This window comes from Arvicola amphibius, chromosome 10 (assembly GCF_903992535.2).
Source record: "Arvicola amphibius chromosome 10, mArvAmp1.2, whole genome shotgun sequence".
Lineage (NCBI taxonomy): Eukaryota > Metazoa > Chordata > Mammalia > Rodentia > Cricetidae > Arvicola > Arvicola amphibius.
The window spans coordinates 29,459,547-29,477,989 of record NC_052056.1 but is presented as its reverse complement, the minus strand read 5'-3'; the positions used below and the strand labels follow the sequence as shown (position 1 = coordinate 29,477,989).

Below are 18,443 nucleotides of genomic sequence, written 5' to 3'. Positions count from 1 at the left end.
TGTTTTGTAAGAGAAGCCTACATTTTAGTCTGAAGAAACTGACTGGTATAAAAACTGTTTTGCCTTAACTTTTGTGTCTTTTGAAGAAGTAATTCTATTCTGTCCATGAGGGAATGCATTTGTATGTACATATCAGATTTCTTCCTTAATTTCTGATCATATCCAAAATGTATATATAATTGTTCCTTTTCAGTACCTCACTAGGTGCTCAGTGGCATAAGATCTGACTTTCTAAAGATTAAAGTCTTTCCTCTTACACAGAATAGGATGTTCATCTCTGTGCAATTATGAATGCTAGATTTCTGCCAAGAACAAAAGAAAAATTATAATTACTAGATGGTAAAATAGGAACTACAATACAAACATTGTGTTGTGTATACAGGAAAATTCATCACCTCCTGTAATTATTTTCTTCTTACAGAATAAATGCCAAATGCACACTTATTCCACTGGAAAATGTACCCTTGCTTTCTCTTTCCTTAAAGTAAATTCACAATGTGCTAAGCTTTGGATAAAATGAATGATGATTCACTTGTCACATGTACTTGGCATGTAGGGGCCACCCTGCATCTTCTAAGGTCACGACTTTAATGCAATATAAAGGGTATGTTCTTCTTCCACTTTTATAAATGGAGAATGTGTTGCCTAAAAGCTGTCTGGGAATTCAGCCAAAGACAGAAGAGGGTTGCAGAAACTCTGGGGACTAGAAAGAAAAGAGGCTGGCATTAGCTTGGTCCTCACTTTAGACAAAAATTAAAACAATAGACATGTACAGTAATCTCTCTTTTAAGGAAAGAATAGAATGCCTCTATAGTAATGTCAAGTGGAACAATTTGGTACTGGCCCAAGTTATGCAGCTGTTCTACAAGAAAATGGCAAAAGGCTCCTGTCCAAAGCAGGCAAATAAGGCATGATTGTTCATAAACAGTCACTGGGGCCCTCACATTTAGAAGAAGGAAAACAACATTAGCATTCTGGAGGGCAGGCTACAAACATGAATCTCACTGCAACTTGAGCTGTGCTACAGTTTCATGATTTATAACACAGATAGTAGTGTGATTTAAACAGAAACAATGCACCTAATAATGATGAATTGCTCATTCTTTAAGACATATGTTGGTTACACATGCGTTTTAAAGGAACAATAAAGATTTGGACATGATTTAAGGGTGCTGTTCAGGTCACCTATAAGATGAAAATATATTTATTATCGGTTTTATGTTTTTGATCCTCACTTGATCACTAGAAGCGACTCAGGTAAAAAGGAAAGATAATAGAAATTTACTGTCCTGGGTAACAATTGAATGCTATGCCAATAGTGTTGCCTCTCAATGATGCCAAAATAACAAAGTGGGGAATCAGGTGCAATAGCTGCAAAGTAATGGAGTGGAACTTTGGTGGTGATTACCAGAATAAATGACACAATTTCAGACTTCCCAGTGGGTCCATGTGGTACCACACTCCTTATTTAGGCTTCCACTTTTTAAAATCTTTCTTTAAATGTAGGCACTATTTTTATTATGGTTTAATTTATTCCTTATTTTGCAATTGTTTTAGAATGTTTTTATCGTCTCTTTTCTGCTTTGTGTGTATCATCCTCAGAAGTGACTGATCATTCCACTAGTGATTCTCTCATTTGTCCAGTGATGAACTTCTTGATTAATCCTCCTCAATTTGCTATCCTTCTTTGTGCTTTAGTAAGACCATTCTCTTTATGAATATGAAGATTTCCTTCTGAGAAAAATCAAGTGGTGTGTTTTCAGTCTTCCCTGGTTTTGTGCTCTGTCTGCCTCAATTGACACTCTTGGGGATATAGTATGAGCTAAAGAGATCTATAAGTTCAATTCATTTAAAAAAGTTAACATTTTCATTTATTGGAGATGATACTCTGAAAATGGGGAGGAGTGGGTAGATTTTGATTTAGGAAGAAGGAAGAAAGAAGCATTCTAAACCAAAGAACAAATCAAGGAAGTTGAACAAAAAAAATAAGAAATACTGGTGGGTGATAGGGCTATAATCTAGGACAATAAATCAAAACACGTTATTAATAAAATGATAACATTATATTCATTATAACATTGAGACCCATAAGGTTAAATGTAAAATATGACTGTTTTAGACCATTATTAATGTATGAATTAATATTCAAAGATATTACATGATTTGGAATATTTAAAAAATATATCGGCATTCATTCTTGCTGCAAATGTCGTTTAAGTAGGATATTAGCAAATATTAAAAAATTTTAAATAGAGAAGCAAATCTAGTAGGATAACTATTGTCACACTGTCCAGAGCCTGGGTCATTCCTCTCTTGTAAAAACTAAGGCTTCAGCTCCAGTTATGGAATCACCATGAACCTCTTTTTGAATTTACACAGAAGTGGAAATTTAGATTCAGCAGGTGAACTAACAGATAGTAGGTGAAAGACTCTAAGATTTGGACGGAACCAAAGGGTGAGCCTGTCTCACCAACCTTAATCCTATGTAAATAAACAAAAATTGGTTCTCATTTCTGAGATTAAATTTTCTTTCCTGCATCAAAAATAAATGTTTTAATTTTCTTTTTCCGTTTGCAAGGTGCCATTCATTGACATCCTCAGGGAACAATTGTGAAAAATCTTCTGAGAAAGATCAAATATTGAATTTGTTAAACTTCCCAAGACTTTGTGTTATTCCATAAAATAAGAGATGATTTTACTTTGGAGTCATCTTTAGTGCAAGCGTGGATATTACACATTCAAGTTTATTTCTACGTAACTGAATCCCAGACCTCCATCGAGCTTTTCTTGCTGAATTATACCTAAAGGAAATGTTGCATATTCCTTACAATAACAATACCATAGCTTTCAAAATTTATTACTCCTTTTAGAAAAGTATCTCTACCAGTAGAAGGAGTGCTGGTATGGTTCAGGAAATCCAATGGATTATGGTATTCCATTTGAGCAAATTTGCCTTTATCACTAAGCATTTCAGACATCATTTTGCCTCTCATCCGGTCATTTGATTGTGTACTCTGTATTTGTATTCTACATTCACATGCATTCATGTTAGAGAAATCTGAGGGAGAAAGGAGTAAATACCAAAGAGCCTGTTCTATTGTTTGACAAGAACAGGTTAGAATGAAGATGTCTACAGTTACACCCTTTCATCAAATACTGATTGAAGAGAGAAAAGTTTACCAGTCACTAGATCACTTACAGTGGTTTTCCTTTAGATTCACAAGTCAAAGTTAATGCTTGTCCTTCCTGTGGAAAAGGAGTAGATGGGATGATCTTAACTGATGGTGTATCTAGAAAAAAAGAAGAGAAAAATCATTAATGACATATAAGGATACACTATAATTGCATCACACATGCTCAGCATCTCTTATGCTTCTTATAAATATATAAATATAGATATCATGTATATTTATACACAAATATATATATATATATATATATATATATATATATATATATATATATATGAGACTGCAACTTTCCCATCTGTGCAATTTAACAAAAATATTTGAATATCTTAGGAGACTCTCTGAAATCTGAATTTAAATGTGATATTGCAAAAATGTGGTTCAGATGAATATCAAGTATTTCACACAATTGTTTCTTCCACTATTTATAGATTGCTATGAATACTATATTTGTGGACTGAATGCATTTATGTGCATTTGAATAACAACACTTTCATTGTCACTGGGCTACCAGGGACTCACAATAAGGAACCCCCAATGAACTCAAGATAAACTGCAGTCTCAGAAGCATTATGCAGGATCCTTTTGAAGAGACAGCCCTGCAGCTCTGAGCACACGCTGCTTTCTTTAAAGCAGAGTGGACAAAGCACATCAAATAGCTATTTATAATAGTCCTGAAAGGTAGCGTTTGGCTTCATATAGCAACGATGTAATTGTTAAAAAATAGTAATTGTTTCTGTTTAATAAAATCAATCCTTATGTAAATAGATTCAAGAGGATACAGTATATAAATCACATGGCACATGATATCCTTTCAACATCAGGAAAGTACATATTTCATAGAAGAAATGGAAAATAGCATTTAAAGAATAGAGGAACCATATAAGCACAATGATTTCTTTATAGTCTGTATAGAACTAAGTGGCCTAGTTTTTTCCCTTTTATCTCTATATACTGTGTAACGAACACAATAGCTTTGACCTCTCAGACTGCCATTTTCCCCTTTGCCTTAGACTTAATGGAAAAATGGAACCCATCTGACATCATATTCGTATGCTGCTTTGGAGCATTAATCAATTCTGAAATATTTAAGTTAGTTATCTTCCTTAAAGATATAGTATTGAAATTTCGCTAATATAAAACAACAAAGTATGATTATGTAGATGATCTTACATGTTAAAATTTTTTATGTTTCAAATGCAATCTTTCTCAAGCCTGTACACAAGACAATACATGTGAAATAACCAAAAATGTAAGACAGGATTAGGAAAAGATAGATACTAATAGTCTTAGTATATGAGAGTCAAAGACAAGAATCTTCTGGTTCAAGTCCAGCCTGAGATAAAGAGTGATTTCAGGGCTGGGAATGTAGATCAGTATTGGAACAATTGCCTAGTACATACAAGGCCCTGAATTTAGTTTCTGCCATCACACGAAAAATATATGAAGTAAAAATAATATTCTGGTTACAAAATTACTTTCCTTGTGCATCATGGTAAATTATAATTCTATAAAATGACTCTGGAATGACCATTAATTTGAAAACTATAAAAATTCATTATACTTATTAAATGGTGTAAGTATAACTTGTTGATACGTTTTACTAAGAAGACATTTATTAAATGAGTCATTTACAAAGGCTATGATGTAATTTAGTCAACAAGCACCGAAACGTTGAAAATTATGTGGGAAGATAGGTGTGACCCAGGATTATTCTAGTCAAAATGAAGCGTATCAACTTTTGACCTTCAACCTATACATAAGTATCATCTTATAAAAGACAGATATATTTCTAATGGAAGGAATGGAGGGCAATCTACAGAAAAATATGATTCTGGGAAATAGATTTAATTTGTCTGTCTGTGACAATAATTTTGTGTGTTGGTTTGAGTGTACCCTTTGTTCTAATAGTATTCTAGACATTTCAGTGTCAATGATTTAGTATTACATTAACATTGCCATTGGAAGACTGAATAAACAGTTTGATCTCAAAATGTGGCTAGGCCTCACTCAGTTTGATTAAGAGATAAAGAATCCTAAGCATCGGAAGATTCTCTGATTTTTCTTCTGCCTTTGAACTTCCTCAAATTTGAATCTAGATTGTCCTGCAACGGTCAGCAATTCAAAACTTGGTCAAAAACCTGTGGTAACTTTGGGAAGCGACAGAAACTTTAAAAGGCATAGACATTGGAAAGATGTTATGTGATTGGGGAGCACTGTAGTATGACTGAACATAGTCCCCCGTCCTCTCTGTTTGCTTAATGGTTACTGTGAAGTGGAAAACTATTTTAGATATTTGTCTACAAGGATCTCAGGACTACAATGGAAACAGGTGCTCCTAAATCCTAGGCTGACAGGTCTTGAAGTAGAGGAAAGAGAAGCATAGGTCCTCAGACCATAACACCCCGGCTGCGGACTAACAAGTCATTGACTCTCTAGTCTGTACATTGCTGGCTCACTCTGTGTATTCTTGGACTTAAAAAGTTCACCAATTTAAGGAACAACTCTCTAAAATGGATCTCTTTATTTTCCATTTATATATAACAAATTCTGATTTCCAGGTCGCACAGATTCCTACACTGAATTGCGAACTCCTGATTTCCTCAAGTTTCCAAGCCGGTATTTCTGGATGTTTGTAAAATCCAGGTTTACTGACATTGCTTTTTTTTTTTTTTTTTCTTTAGTCTCTCAATCTCGCTACTCCAGTAGTCTCTCCTGGATGTTGTCATCGCTTTATCGAATGGTACTTCTCTTTCTGCCGCTTATTTTCTTTCTGCTATGTGTCACTTACACATTCATTCAAGCTAAAAGATTGCTAAATAAATAAATAAGTTTGATAAAAGTTTTGATAAACTAAAAGGTAATTCTTAGAGCCATGCAAAAACAATGGGTAAAACACAACCTATTTGTAGGATATCTGACAATTCATTTAAAAGTTTGGTTGATTATTGTTTCTGGGATGAAGTGGAAAGATAGGGATACCGTATTTTTAAGATTTCTGTTGCATTCAGAATGCAATACTTTTTTTAAAGCCATATTCTTTTGGATATAGATTTAAGTGTGTCAGTATGTGGGAAAACTTTTACCATTATATATTATATTTTTATTTGAAAAATTCTGAGGTTCATTCATAAAGAATATAATTGCAGTGTTAAAACACGATAATAAAAAGGTCATTCATTTTAAAAAATTTGGAGCTGTATTAACTTGTGAATTCAGGATACTTTCTGTTATATTTGATCTAAGAATAAAAATCAAAGTGAAACATTGATCTAGCTTAGAATGGATTTTCTGTATTCGTAACAAAGATTTTACAGAATAGCTGTTAGGAAACCTCATAATAGGCAACCTCAGAGCACAAGCTCTGATACATTTACTGTTTGTAGTTCAGCCACATCTGTCCATTACTGATAGTTTTGCAGGTTAACAAGTTGACCCTCTGAATAAAATGTTTTACCTATGAAATCTTATTTTATTCCTTTTGTATTAAAAAAATAACTTGGCTTTATATACCAATAATCTTTTTCTGTTAGGTATATTGCCCAAACCACCAAATCCATTCCATATAATATATTGAGTAAAAAAGATAATCTGTAATTTAGAACTGGAATAAATCATTCAAGGTTGTCCATGGCCTTCAGGTCATTGCTTAAAATAACACTTTTGCTTATGTTATTTGTTGACAAAAGTATTTCCTCTGACTACTAACAAATTATTTATTTGTATAAAAATTTTGCATAGTTACTAAAACATACAGGACACAGCATTATAAATTTTTTATCAGTTACTTTAAGGGAATTACAACAATGTAACTTGATATCATAAGGCATGTTTAGATTCTGTTTTCAATTTTAGCCCCAGTTGTCAGAAATGATGCTATACGATGCTTTTCCTAAACCATGATAATGATATCAGAAATCATTTCTTTCTTATGCATATGTGTATATTATCAGGTGAATGTAACTCATGGACATCAATGATCCAGTTTCATAGAATATTCCAGTCAGGATTTGACCATAATCCTAAATTTTTATGGGTCCTGTAAGATTATCAGTGTCCCTGATCAGCAGGGAGTATCTTATAAAATTATGTCCCCAAAATGGGTTATGTATGTTTGTCTTTATTTAGCCTGTTGGCTACAAGTTGTTATGGAGCTAAACAAAGGAGATTAGATTCAGGGTTTTTGTCTTGAAAAGAAAAAATGGGGAAATTTGGTGGGATTATGCTCTTGTACACTGTAAGGTTTGTCACCTATACAGGTTTAATAAAATGCTGATTAGCTAGTAGGCAAGCAGACAAAGCAGAAAGGATAGCCAAGGTGACTGGACTAAGAGAACTTTGGGAAGAGGACAATAGAGTTAGTCACCAGCAAGATACAGAGGAAGCAAGATGAAAATGCTTTCCTGAGAAAAGGTACCAAGTCATGGCTAAACATAGACAAGAATTATGGGTTAATTTAAGTTGTAAGAGCTTGTTAATAATAAGCTTGAGCTAACAGGCTAAACAGTTTATATAATATAAAATTCTGTGTGTTTCTTTGGGACTGAATGGCTGCATGACTGGGTGGGACAGAACTTCTGTCTATGCACAAATGTTCTCTCTCTCACCTTTTTACTTTCTCCTTGATTACTTTCAGGTTATTAATTTTTTGACAGATGAAAATAGCCTGTTAAACTATTCTCCCTTTTTCATTTATTACAAGAGATCTTCCCTGAGACTTTTGTTAAAAGCTTTACTTACTTTTTTCAAGGTTTTTGGCATCAGAATTTTTATTTAAATAACATTTTTATTTATTTTAATACCAATCAGTTTCCCCTCCCTCTTCTCTTCCTAGCCCCTTCCCTTTCCCATCTACACCCCTCTTCAACTTGATGTGTTATGCTTTGAGCAAGCACATGGGAGGCATGTCCTTTTCTGAAAAGAGATGGAGAGTGGTTTATTTATTTGTTGTATTATGGTTCACCTGTATATATGTGTTCATGGCACATGTGTGTGACATATGAGTCTTTGTGCCAGACACTGGCATTGAAAACTCTGGAACTAGTAAAGACTGTTATGAGTCACTGAATGAAAAGAAAAGGTAGATTTGATAAAAAGATTGAGGCAACTATAAATTATTTTCCGAACATTTTCTGAAAAAAATAATAGTACAGAATGTCATTCTCATATGATATGAACCCAAAAAATATGTCAAGATTCTCTGTATTGTGTGGGTGCTCACAGAGGCAGCAGAAAGCATTGGAGATACAAGGAGCCTGAACTGACCACTAAGGGTGCTTGGAACTGAACTTAGGTCCTTTGTAAGTGTATCAAGTGCTCTTAACCACAGAGACATCACTACAGCCTACATATCTGCCAAAAAGAAGAATCAATGGAAAAACACATCAAATGAAAAAAAATCTCCATTTCCACTTAGAAATATCTTTGTTCTGTACACCAAATAACCACAAGAAAAAAAGTACATAAACAACCAAGTCAGTAATTTCCAAGCACAAAAGCAATGAATCTCTTCTGTAATAATCAGAATTGTATTTGTATTCAAGTCATGGGAATAAAAATTGAAATACATTACATGGTTGATAAATGTAGCAAAAATTTACAACAGTGAGTTTTGTTTTCCTAGCCCAAGGTAATTCTCTAAATGAGATTTAACAGTAACAAAATCACCATAGAAACCCTATGGTACATTTTACAATGTAAGATTTTAAAGGGAAATTAAACACCTATATTATCCATTATCATGCTTACTAGATTGGAAACACAATTATCAAAATATATAGGTCAGGAACTAAAATTGGCTATTAATTCCTTATAGAGATACTATTTCATTTAATAGTGATAGCATGTTTTGTGTTATTTTAAATGTATTTTTTTTTTTGATTTTTCGAGACAGGGTTTCTCTGTGGTTTTTGAGCCTGTCCTGGAACTAGCTCTTGTAGACCAGGCTTAATGCATATATTTTCATTTATCACTAGCTTAACTGATCTAATTTTTAAAAAATGCTATTCCTAAGCCTAAAGCTCCTTCCACTTCTCTTCTTTCCCAAAGTCCTTTCCTTTCCTTCCCAGTTCCTCATCTTCCCTTCCCTCATCTTCTCTTCCCTGGCTTTTACCTACCACCTTCCATTGTTACTCAGATAAAGTGTTTGGGCTCAAATGGAGGGCCCAGTTCATGAGCCACTTTCATTGTTTTATTTATGGCTTAAATGAAAGTGATCTACATTTTTAAACAACTATTCATATTTATAGGTGAAACATCACATTCAAATACAATTACAAAACAAATGTTAATAATTAATAATAAGCTCAATGTTTTGATGGGGAAGTGTATAAAGTGTTTTACAGCACATACATAAACATTTTAAAAATTCAGAATCTAATACTTGTCTCATTCTAGAGTGTTACAGCGCTTTCTCATACAAATAACATTACTCTGACATTTCAGTATTTTTTTCCTTTTGATTTTCATTTTCAATAAGAGTTCTGCTTTAGTCTAGTTACATCGATAAAATGTCATGGAACAGCAGGAAATAGCTGTTTTGTGTTTTCTATGCTGTGTACAGTGTGGTGTCTTCTGCTGGTGCACATAGATTTCTTCTACTGAACACTGAATTAAATCTGACTCATATGATCTGTTTCCTAAAAATTTAAATCAGACCAATAAAAAGATATTTTTTAAAAAAGAGATATGGGTAAAGTTACAAAGATAAATAAGAGATTTCATATATAAAAAAAGTGAGTCGCTTTTCATGCTGTTCAGTTGAGATGTGTTCTCTTATCTAATACGTGAAATTTGAAACTGTTTGTGTGGTTGACAGGAAAAGAAAATATCTGTTTTTCTTTCTCTTAAATTTCAGTTTAAAAGGAGTCCCTTCATTGTGTGGAAGTATTTTAATAAATGATTAATACTTTCTAAGTAAGAAAAGTTGATCTGATGAATTTCATAGGATAATTCCTTTAAAAATTCTTCATAACAAGGAAACAGAGATGAAACACCTTTTTATAACTTACCTTGCCATGTATTTTTTTTTTACTATGTTCCTTGCTGCTATGTGTTTCTCTTATTTCCAATGTCCTACAATCTGACAGCTTATGTGTCTTTGACAATTACTATTGTGCATATTATTAAAGAATGCATACGTTTTCTTTTTGTGCAACAGAGAAAACACTGACTTTTTTTTTTTTTTTTTTTTTTTTTTTTTTTTTTTTTTTTTTTTTTTTTTTTGGTTTTTCGAGACAGGGTTTCTCTGTGGCTTTGGAGCCTGTCCTGGAACTAGCTCTTGTAGACCAGGCATTTTTTATAAGTGTTTATTTGGGACCATTCTGACATATTCCATAGTGAGAATATTATTATACCAAGGAAAAATCCTGAATTTGCCAATCATGCCATTTTATTCCTCTGTCCAAAACTACATTCTATTTTCCTCAAATCCATAGCAAATTATTCATCAAATGTATTACACATGTTTAACTATGTGGTGTGATTATCTCCTACTTTGGGGTGGAAAATACAGACATTTATGGCATTGTCCTTAGGTTTTTATGAAGACTGCATCATTTCATGTATTTGCTCTCCTTTTAATACAAACTGTATCTCTCTCAGATTCTGTGATTATGATATGGAGGAACACTAGACTAAAGTCAGTGAAAAACTGAGGTGACATAAGAAAGGTCAGAATACTCAGTTTTTAGAAGTTTAGCCAGGTTAGTGTGGTTAGTGTGTCTTATATTAACAAATTTGGTTGTGTTTTAAAATTTCTGTTTTCCAAATCAAGTTTTGAAATTTCTTTCAGTGATAGCAGTGACTCTGTTCTTGATAGCACCAAATTCTGATTCTTTATTGTTTTTTTTTATTTAAGTAATGTGTTTCTCTGAGACTCATTTTATTGGTTTTTTTTTTTTTTTTTTGCAAGTGTGTGTTTGTGTATCTCTGTGTGTAAAGGAGTTCTCAACTGTGCATGCTTAGGGATAGGTTAGAATAGAAGTAGACTTCTGCAATTTGTACTCTTTTCCTCTTCTTGTTTTTTGAGACTCAGTCTCTACCTAAAAGCTCCCTTATTGCTCTTTCTTAGTGAGACAGGGAGCATGCCTAATTTCATTCAAAACAGTTTGGTTATTAGTAAGAAAACTTTACAGTTCACCTGCTGTGTCTCCATCAACACAGAGAAAAGTAAACAAATTGTCAACTGCTTCACTATTTGAAGAATCTAGCTATGGTGGTGTTTGTCAACAATTAATTAATATGATTTGATTTCTATGATTTTGTACATAATATGTTTGAATTACAATTAAATAAATGAAAGATATTTTTCAAAATATTACTACCTCTCACAGTCAAAGTGTATTTTAAAATTCAAACTATTATGTTGACAATATGGATCTTCCAAAACTATCAGCTTCTTCTATTCCTTGTACCTTAAAGATTCATTGATCAAATAAGCAATAAGGGAATGGTCATTGACATTCAATTGATATCTTTTAAATGTCTCAAACTTGACTTAAATTGTCTCAAGCTCATAGGAATTAATTATCTAGTTTATAATCAAATCAACAAAGGAATTGATTCTCTAGTTTATAATCAGTCTAAGCACTTTCAGCGTCCTTCACAAAGTCATTTTATAAAAATGTTGGAACTAGATATAATATTCGTGTGGTCTCTATGTGTGCTTGTGTTGAAATTTGTTTCAAGGACAGCAGGAGAAAATCTAGTAAAACTAATCTAATGCAATGCAAATTGCTTTTAAATTGCAATAGTTTCAGACACGTCTCTGATATTTTCTCCTAATGCTGTTTATTCTGCCCTAGTGGGTTCTGCTATGGTTTTGTGATTGCATTGATGTTTCTAGAAATGAATGTAACAGGTGTGCGCCTAATTTGGGGCTTTGTATCGTATCATTCATTCCTTAGCATTACATGTGGGCAAGCTCATCAAAGCAATGGTTTTACCCCGTTTCCATCTTCCTACCATCTCATTTGACTTATTTTTCTTGCATTAATTGTCACTGGGGACTTGGTTGCATGCAGAGATTATTTACATTTCCTTTGCTTCATTGCATCTAGTTTGCAAAAGAAAAGTTTTTATTGTTGTAGTGGTGATGACAATTGAAAACAAGTGGGTTGGTTTTGGTTTTGTTTGGTTTTGTTGTTGTTGTTATTGTTGCTGGTTTTTTTTTTTTTTTTTTTGTAATTTGGTAAGTGCTGAGTCCTAAGCCTATTTACCAAGAACCAATGCAATATTGACTAATAAATGAAATAAAATGTAATAGACCTTAGTAGTCCAATGGTGTTTGATCATAGTTCAGGACTTTAGGGTTTAATGTTATTCCAAATTCAGGCTTTAATTTCATCCCAGGAAAATCAACCAGAAAAAAAAAATCACTTTTTTTATCTCAAAGAATTAAATCAAACAGCTCATAAATAGGATATTTATCTTCTCCTTTTTACTTTGGCTTGTATAGTTCAGTCCACTCATCTTCATTTTAGTGAATATGTATTCCCAGGCCTCCTTTAAGTAATAGATTATAAGTCTATCATTTACTAGCAATTGACTTTTCCCCCTGATCTTTACAGTCACCTGTGCACCTTGTAGTTCATAACACTGACTGCACATTGTGCTGTATGAGACAATGCCCCAAAGCCTCATCACTGACCCTCATATGTGAACATCACTCAGTTAACATTTTTACTGCAATTGTAAATGATAAGTATGGATGTAGTGGAGGTGCCCGTGCATTCAAAGAGACTAAAATAGAGAATGTAGGTTAAAAATATGGGGAAACTATTTGCAAGTAACTAGATAGTTTGATATAACCCCAGTGTTCTCACCCATCTTCTTCTACACATGTGCACACCAAGCCATAACTTCAATCATAATTCAGGACTTTAAACTCTGAGATGCTCTTTATTCTCCTTCCTTGTTAAGACACACATTCAGATAAAGGACTCTTACCTTGGAACATGGTTGAGTTTTATGAGGATAGGAAAGTTTTTGGCCCATTTGTTACAACTTTATGTAATTTAAAAACTGTATTTAAATACAAATAAAGAAAAATACATTGTAAACATAAAGGGCGTGGCATGTGTCTACTTACAGTGAATTTCTAGCACCTGCATGGCTACCTGAGGGGTGGCATTGAGGGACTCATGGTCTACTCTGCAAATGACCGCCACTCCATCATCACTACGGTCCACTCGGAAGTCCAGCGTGCTGCTGACGGTGAAGGTCTTCCGGTTAGCGTCCTCCTCTTTCAAATACTTTACATCTGAAAATACAAGTTGTAGAAAACTTCTGAGACATCGCTCACAACCCATCACACTTCTCTCACAAGTAACTAAGGAAAACAAAAACCATCATCTATTTTTGCCAGTTTTTAAGGGCAAATCTGTACAATATATATGTGTAACACCAGAAGAACATGATATATTTTGTTCTTGGAAATATAGGTTGATGGATGTGTTCACAATTTGAAATATGTACACATATGAATTTAGGGATGAGAACAAAAATTACAGATCCAAAAATAGATTTTAAGAGTTAGGTATAGAAGTAAAAATGAAAGGGTGTGTGGGATGCAACATTTTTATCTCTGCTTTCAAACTGACCTAGATTATAATCAGGTCCAAGTTTTTCTGTCCTGAACCCGCAAAGCACCATTTTACAAGAGCATTTTCTCCTCCAACTTATGTTTAGGTTTCTCTAACACTTAATGTAACATTTCTGAACTGTAAGCATATTTGGAAAGAGTATGTTCATCACTATCTGCGTATTATTTAGAGTGTGTAATGTGTGCATGCTTTTAATTCCACTTGAACAACAAATTGGAAATTTAAAAAGGGCTAAAAATATTTAACAGAGAAAAGTGGCCGTGTTTGTATTGAAAAGAAACATTTGAATACTAAAAATATTTAATATATTTGCATTGAAATTTATGTGGAGAAAATGCTCGTTCCTTGGTTGAAGAATTCATTTCAACATAAATGAAAATATTTTTCTCAATATGTGAATTCATTTATTGGTGTTTAAGCCTATCTATGAAGACTTAAGGACTCTAAGCACCAGTACCATGTCTTCTTGCTTGCTGTCATACTCCCTGCTTTGATGAAAATATACTGAACCTCAGAAATTGTAATCAAGAAACCTCAATTAATCTTTCTGTTTGTTTTTGTTTGTTTGTTTTATAAGAATTGCCATGGTCATGGTATCTCTTCACAGCAATGCAAGCCTTAAGACAATGGTCATTTGGGGATTATTTGTTCTGTTTTCCAGCTAAGCTTATTGATATATTCCTTAACTTATAAGTTCTTAAGTTTGAAGGTGTTGATAAGAACACACCAATTTTAACACATTAGAATGCTATGAGATAATGGTCTTGTACACTGTAAAGACTTATCATTCATATTGGTTTTCTGAAACACTGATTGGCCTGTAGTCAAGCAGAAAATAGAGGTGGGACAATTAATTAAGTGGATTCTAGGAAGAGGAAAGACAGAAAGCCAATCATAAGCCAGATGCAGAAGAAGCAAAATGTGAATGCCTTGCTAAGAAAAGGTACCAAGCCACATGGCTAATCATAGACAAAAATTATAGGTGAATTTCAGTCACAAGAGCTAGTTAGAAATAAGCCTGAGCAAATAATAGGCCAGTTTGTAATTAACATTAGCCTCTGTGTATCTCTTGAGACTGAATGGATGTGGGACTGGGCTGGACAGAAACTTCTGTTAACAGAAATCATGTAATATGCTAAACTTAATATGATGTTATAGCAAGATCTTATCTGTAGCTGAGAGGATAATTTGCTTAGCATTCTCACATATTCTCCATTTTCCTATTTCTTGACATCCAATTCACAATGATACTTTCTGGAAACAAGTTTGTCACTAAATATGTGAAAATTACAACAACATAGAAAGCTTGTTAAGGGAGAGCTATTGCCTTCTAGCCAAAAGGATGACATTTATGTCTGCTGGAGAAATACCTTTGCCTTCTCCCTTCAGAGTTAATCCAACTGGGCTATCTGGCCAAGGGAGACTTCTACCAAGGTAGGTTCACCTCAAGTCATGCTAATCATATAACTGAAATAATTATTCTTTCCTCAAATTTCAGCTCCCTAGCACATTCCCTATGAGCTTCCCAGATTTTTATTGTATCTGGCTACCAATAAGAGTCTTAGCTCAATACATTTTCATTGTTCTGGTCAGTCTCCTTGTTTTATTTACTGGGCAGAACCTAAGTCAGCTACTCTGGAACTTTGGACTTTTTCATTCTTTCTCTAATGTTCCCCTTCCTAGCTTGGGCTGTTGTCCCACCTCATGGTAGACCTTTAGGTCTGATTAATTTGAATATCATTGTTCGTCATCTTTCTTAAGATGCTACCCATGGATCTATACTAAATATCATCTAAAATGCACCCTCTATGTTTTTGTGATCTGTTAATTTCATTCTTCTAATTCATGGAACAAAAATCTGAAAATTACTAATGTAAGTGTTTGTGTTGGCCTTCTAATATCAAGGACTTCTGGTTGCTCAGAAAGAATCTATTGCACCCAAATATCCTCATACAGTGTAAACTGTTACTATATATTCAATAATTAATTTTAAAAACATGCGAACTATGTTAGTAATGAGCAGCAGATTTGATTTCTTTGCTTTTCAACTTGTTGAAAACAATTTACTTTTAGATTTGATATGCTAAGTACATTCTTCTTTGATTTTTACTTATTTTGGGGAAGACACGAATTTATTTTATTACTTAATCTTAAAAAGTAAAATTATATGTATTTAAATGATACAAGTACATAACTGTTAAACACTTTGTTTCTAAAGTTATAAATGTTTATTATTGCATTCATATGAAAAACCTCAAGAATTTTACTACACACCACATACACACACACACACATACACACACACACACATACACACACACACACACACACATACACACTTAAGTCATATAGGCTTAGAAAATTATGAAGAATAAAAACAGTTTGAAGTGGCACAAATCTGTCTTTTAATTATAAATTCTAGGATACCATAGCAAGTGAATGACTTCATAAATGCATCTCATGAATATCATTTCTGCTTCTATTGCATCATTGGTTGATAATTTTACATATAATAATACTACTAAAACAATTTCAGTTAAATATGAGTAAATTATGAAATAACTACCTTAAAGTCAGGATTTATAAAGATAATGCAGAGGTGTACAGGTATATTTATGGCTACTTAGTACCATAAAGATTTATGATATACTTTTATTTCTATTATTTTGTGGATTTTTATGTGAATGTCACCTACTTTCAGATTTTATTTTCTACCCTGCCAATCTATGTCCAATGATTACTTATTCTCAGCTCTTTGGTATAACAAAGTAAGACAATTTAGAGTTCTTGATAATTTTTATGATTACATTATACTACATCTGAAAATTTGTTTTTAAGCATTGTTAATTGTTTTATTTGAAATAACAGCTGCTTTTATAGAAGTCACACATCTGCTCCATATAGTTGCTTCCTTTACAAAATATCATTAATATGATATTAATTTTGCAATAAAATTTGAGATTAATTTTATACAGAATGAACTTTTAATGAGAATAATTCAAATAATATAACCACCTATATAATGTATAGTTTTCATAAATTTTATGTTGATTTACAGAGTAAACCTAGATCACAATGCGAACAGGTATAAACCAGTTGTGCCTTTCTCCTTACTAGATGCTTACCCTCTCCAAATGAAGGGGATTGGGAAATGAAAAATCTCAATTTTTCTTTGCTTTACTTCTCTCTTCCTCTTTCTCTGTAGGTGAGTGAGTGGGGAGGTGGGTGTATTGCATACACATAAATGTGTTGGTGCAAAACCTGCTGAGCTCATAGCATGACATCTGCTGGCTTCCTCTGTCATTCTCACATTATAGCCTGAAATAGGCTCCATCACTCTTCTGAAAACTTGCTGTTTAGATTATCTTGATTGGTCAACAAGCTCCCATGATCCAGTGGTCTCCATTCCTCAATGTTTCAGTTACAGGCCATCATGCCTGACTTTTTACATGGAAAGTAAGAATCTGAACACAATTCCTAATGCTGCAAGTCATAAACCAATACCCACAGTATCATCTCCCTAACCCCTCATACTAATTTTTAAATAAGTGATAATGTACAGAGTTATAGAACCAATGTAAATAATCTTTGCCCTGGGCAGTTTGGGTATTGTTTATACATGTAATTTTGTTTCATAGTCTTTAGAGTTTAGACTTTTCATTCCCTTGCATACACAACAAACACCTTTCCACTCTACTACAATGGAGAGTTTCACTTTACATAAGGCAGTGTGAAGCCTGAAATTTGTCTGATGGTTCAGAGACAATATTTTGAAGAGTAAAAGAATAGTGGGAATATTGGCATCAAATAATTGTGACAATGTTCTTATGCCATTGTTGAGGCCTCAGAAAAATATTTCTCCAAATAAGCTCCTCTAGCCATCAAAATACATCCAAACAATTATATAGATAGTTGAATATTCTTTTCTTGTCCCATATTTATAATTCTATTAGGTTTTTATCCTGTTTTTTCCTACCTATCTTTTTATTTTGTTACCTACTATTTATTTTTGAGTGCTCATTACTCACCACTCCACCTGTGGTGGAATTTTTTTGTGTGGGTTTTTGCACATACTCCCTTGTATGCTTGACTACACTTCTGGGCATTTTAGGATTTACCACTTTGGGTGCCCTATGTTGAGGACCGGCCTCAGCAAAAATACTTCTTACCAGGGTAGGGACATAGGCATTTTAGAAATATAGTATAGTAAAGAATAAGAAGACTCATAAAAATAATAAGACAGAAACCATAAAATTATATTTGGAGGGCATTTCCGTGACAAAAAATCCTAAAATCTGAAATTTCCATTCCCACATTTATTCTTCACAGCTTTTATACCAAATATAAATGGGTGGGAGGGGAGAAGGTAACAAAAGACTACATTAACATGATACAAAGGATAACTTACATAGTTAATCACTCTATCACTCTGAGACATCAAATCATTAACATTCTGTTGTATAGGTAGCAAAGCAGCTCTAGGTCGCATATCCTGAAGATCACCCCTCCCCAGGTGACCTCATAGTTAGAAAAGAAGTAGCAGAAGTCTATGACCATCAGACAAGGTGGAAATGGGCCTGTACTTTTTTGGCCTCCACCAGTCATTTGATTAGAATGATAACTTCCTTACATTAAAAATGTAGGACCTTTT

The 18,443-nt window shown here is 33.4% G+C and overlaps 1 protein-coding gene across 1 annotated transcript in view; it reads right to left on the bottom strand.

Annotated features, from left to right (window-relative positions):
• Cadm2 (cell adhesion molecule 2) overlaps positions 1–18,443 on the bottom strand; it is a 211,215-nt gene that overhangs the window by 89,515 nt on the left and 103,257 nt on the right. Inside the window, exons 5-6 of the mRNA XM_038344371.1 lie at positions 13,279–13,449; positions 3,200–3,290 (exon numbers count right to left, since the gene is read on the bottom strand). Coding sequence (XP_038200299.1) covers positions 3,200–3,290; positions 13,279–13,449 — 262 coding nt within the window. The remainder of the gene's footprint in view (positions 1–3,199; positions 3,291–13,278; positions 13,450–18,443) is intronic.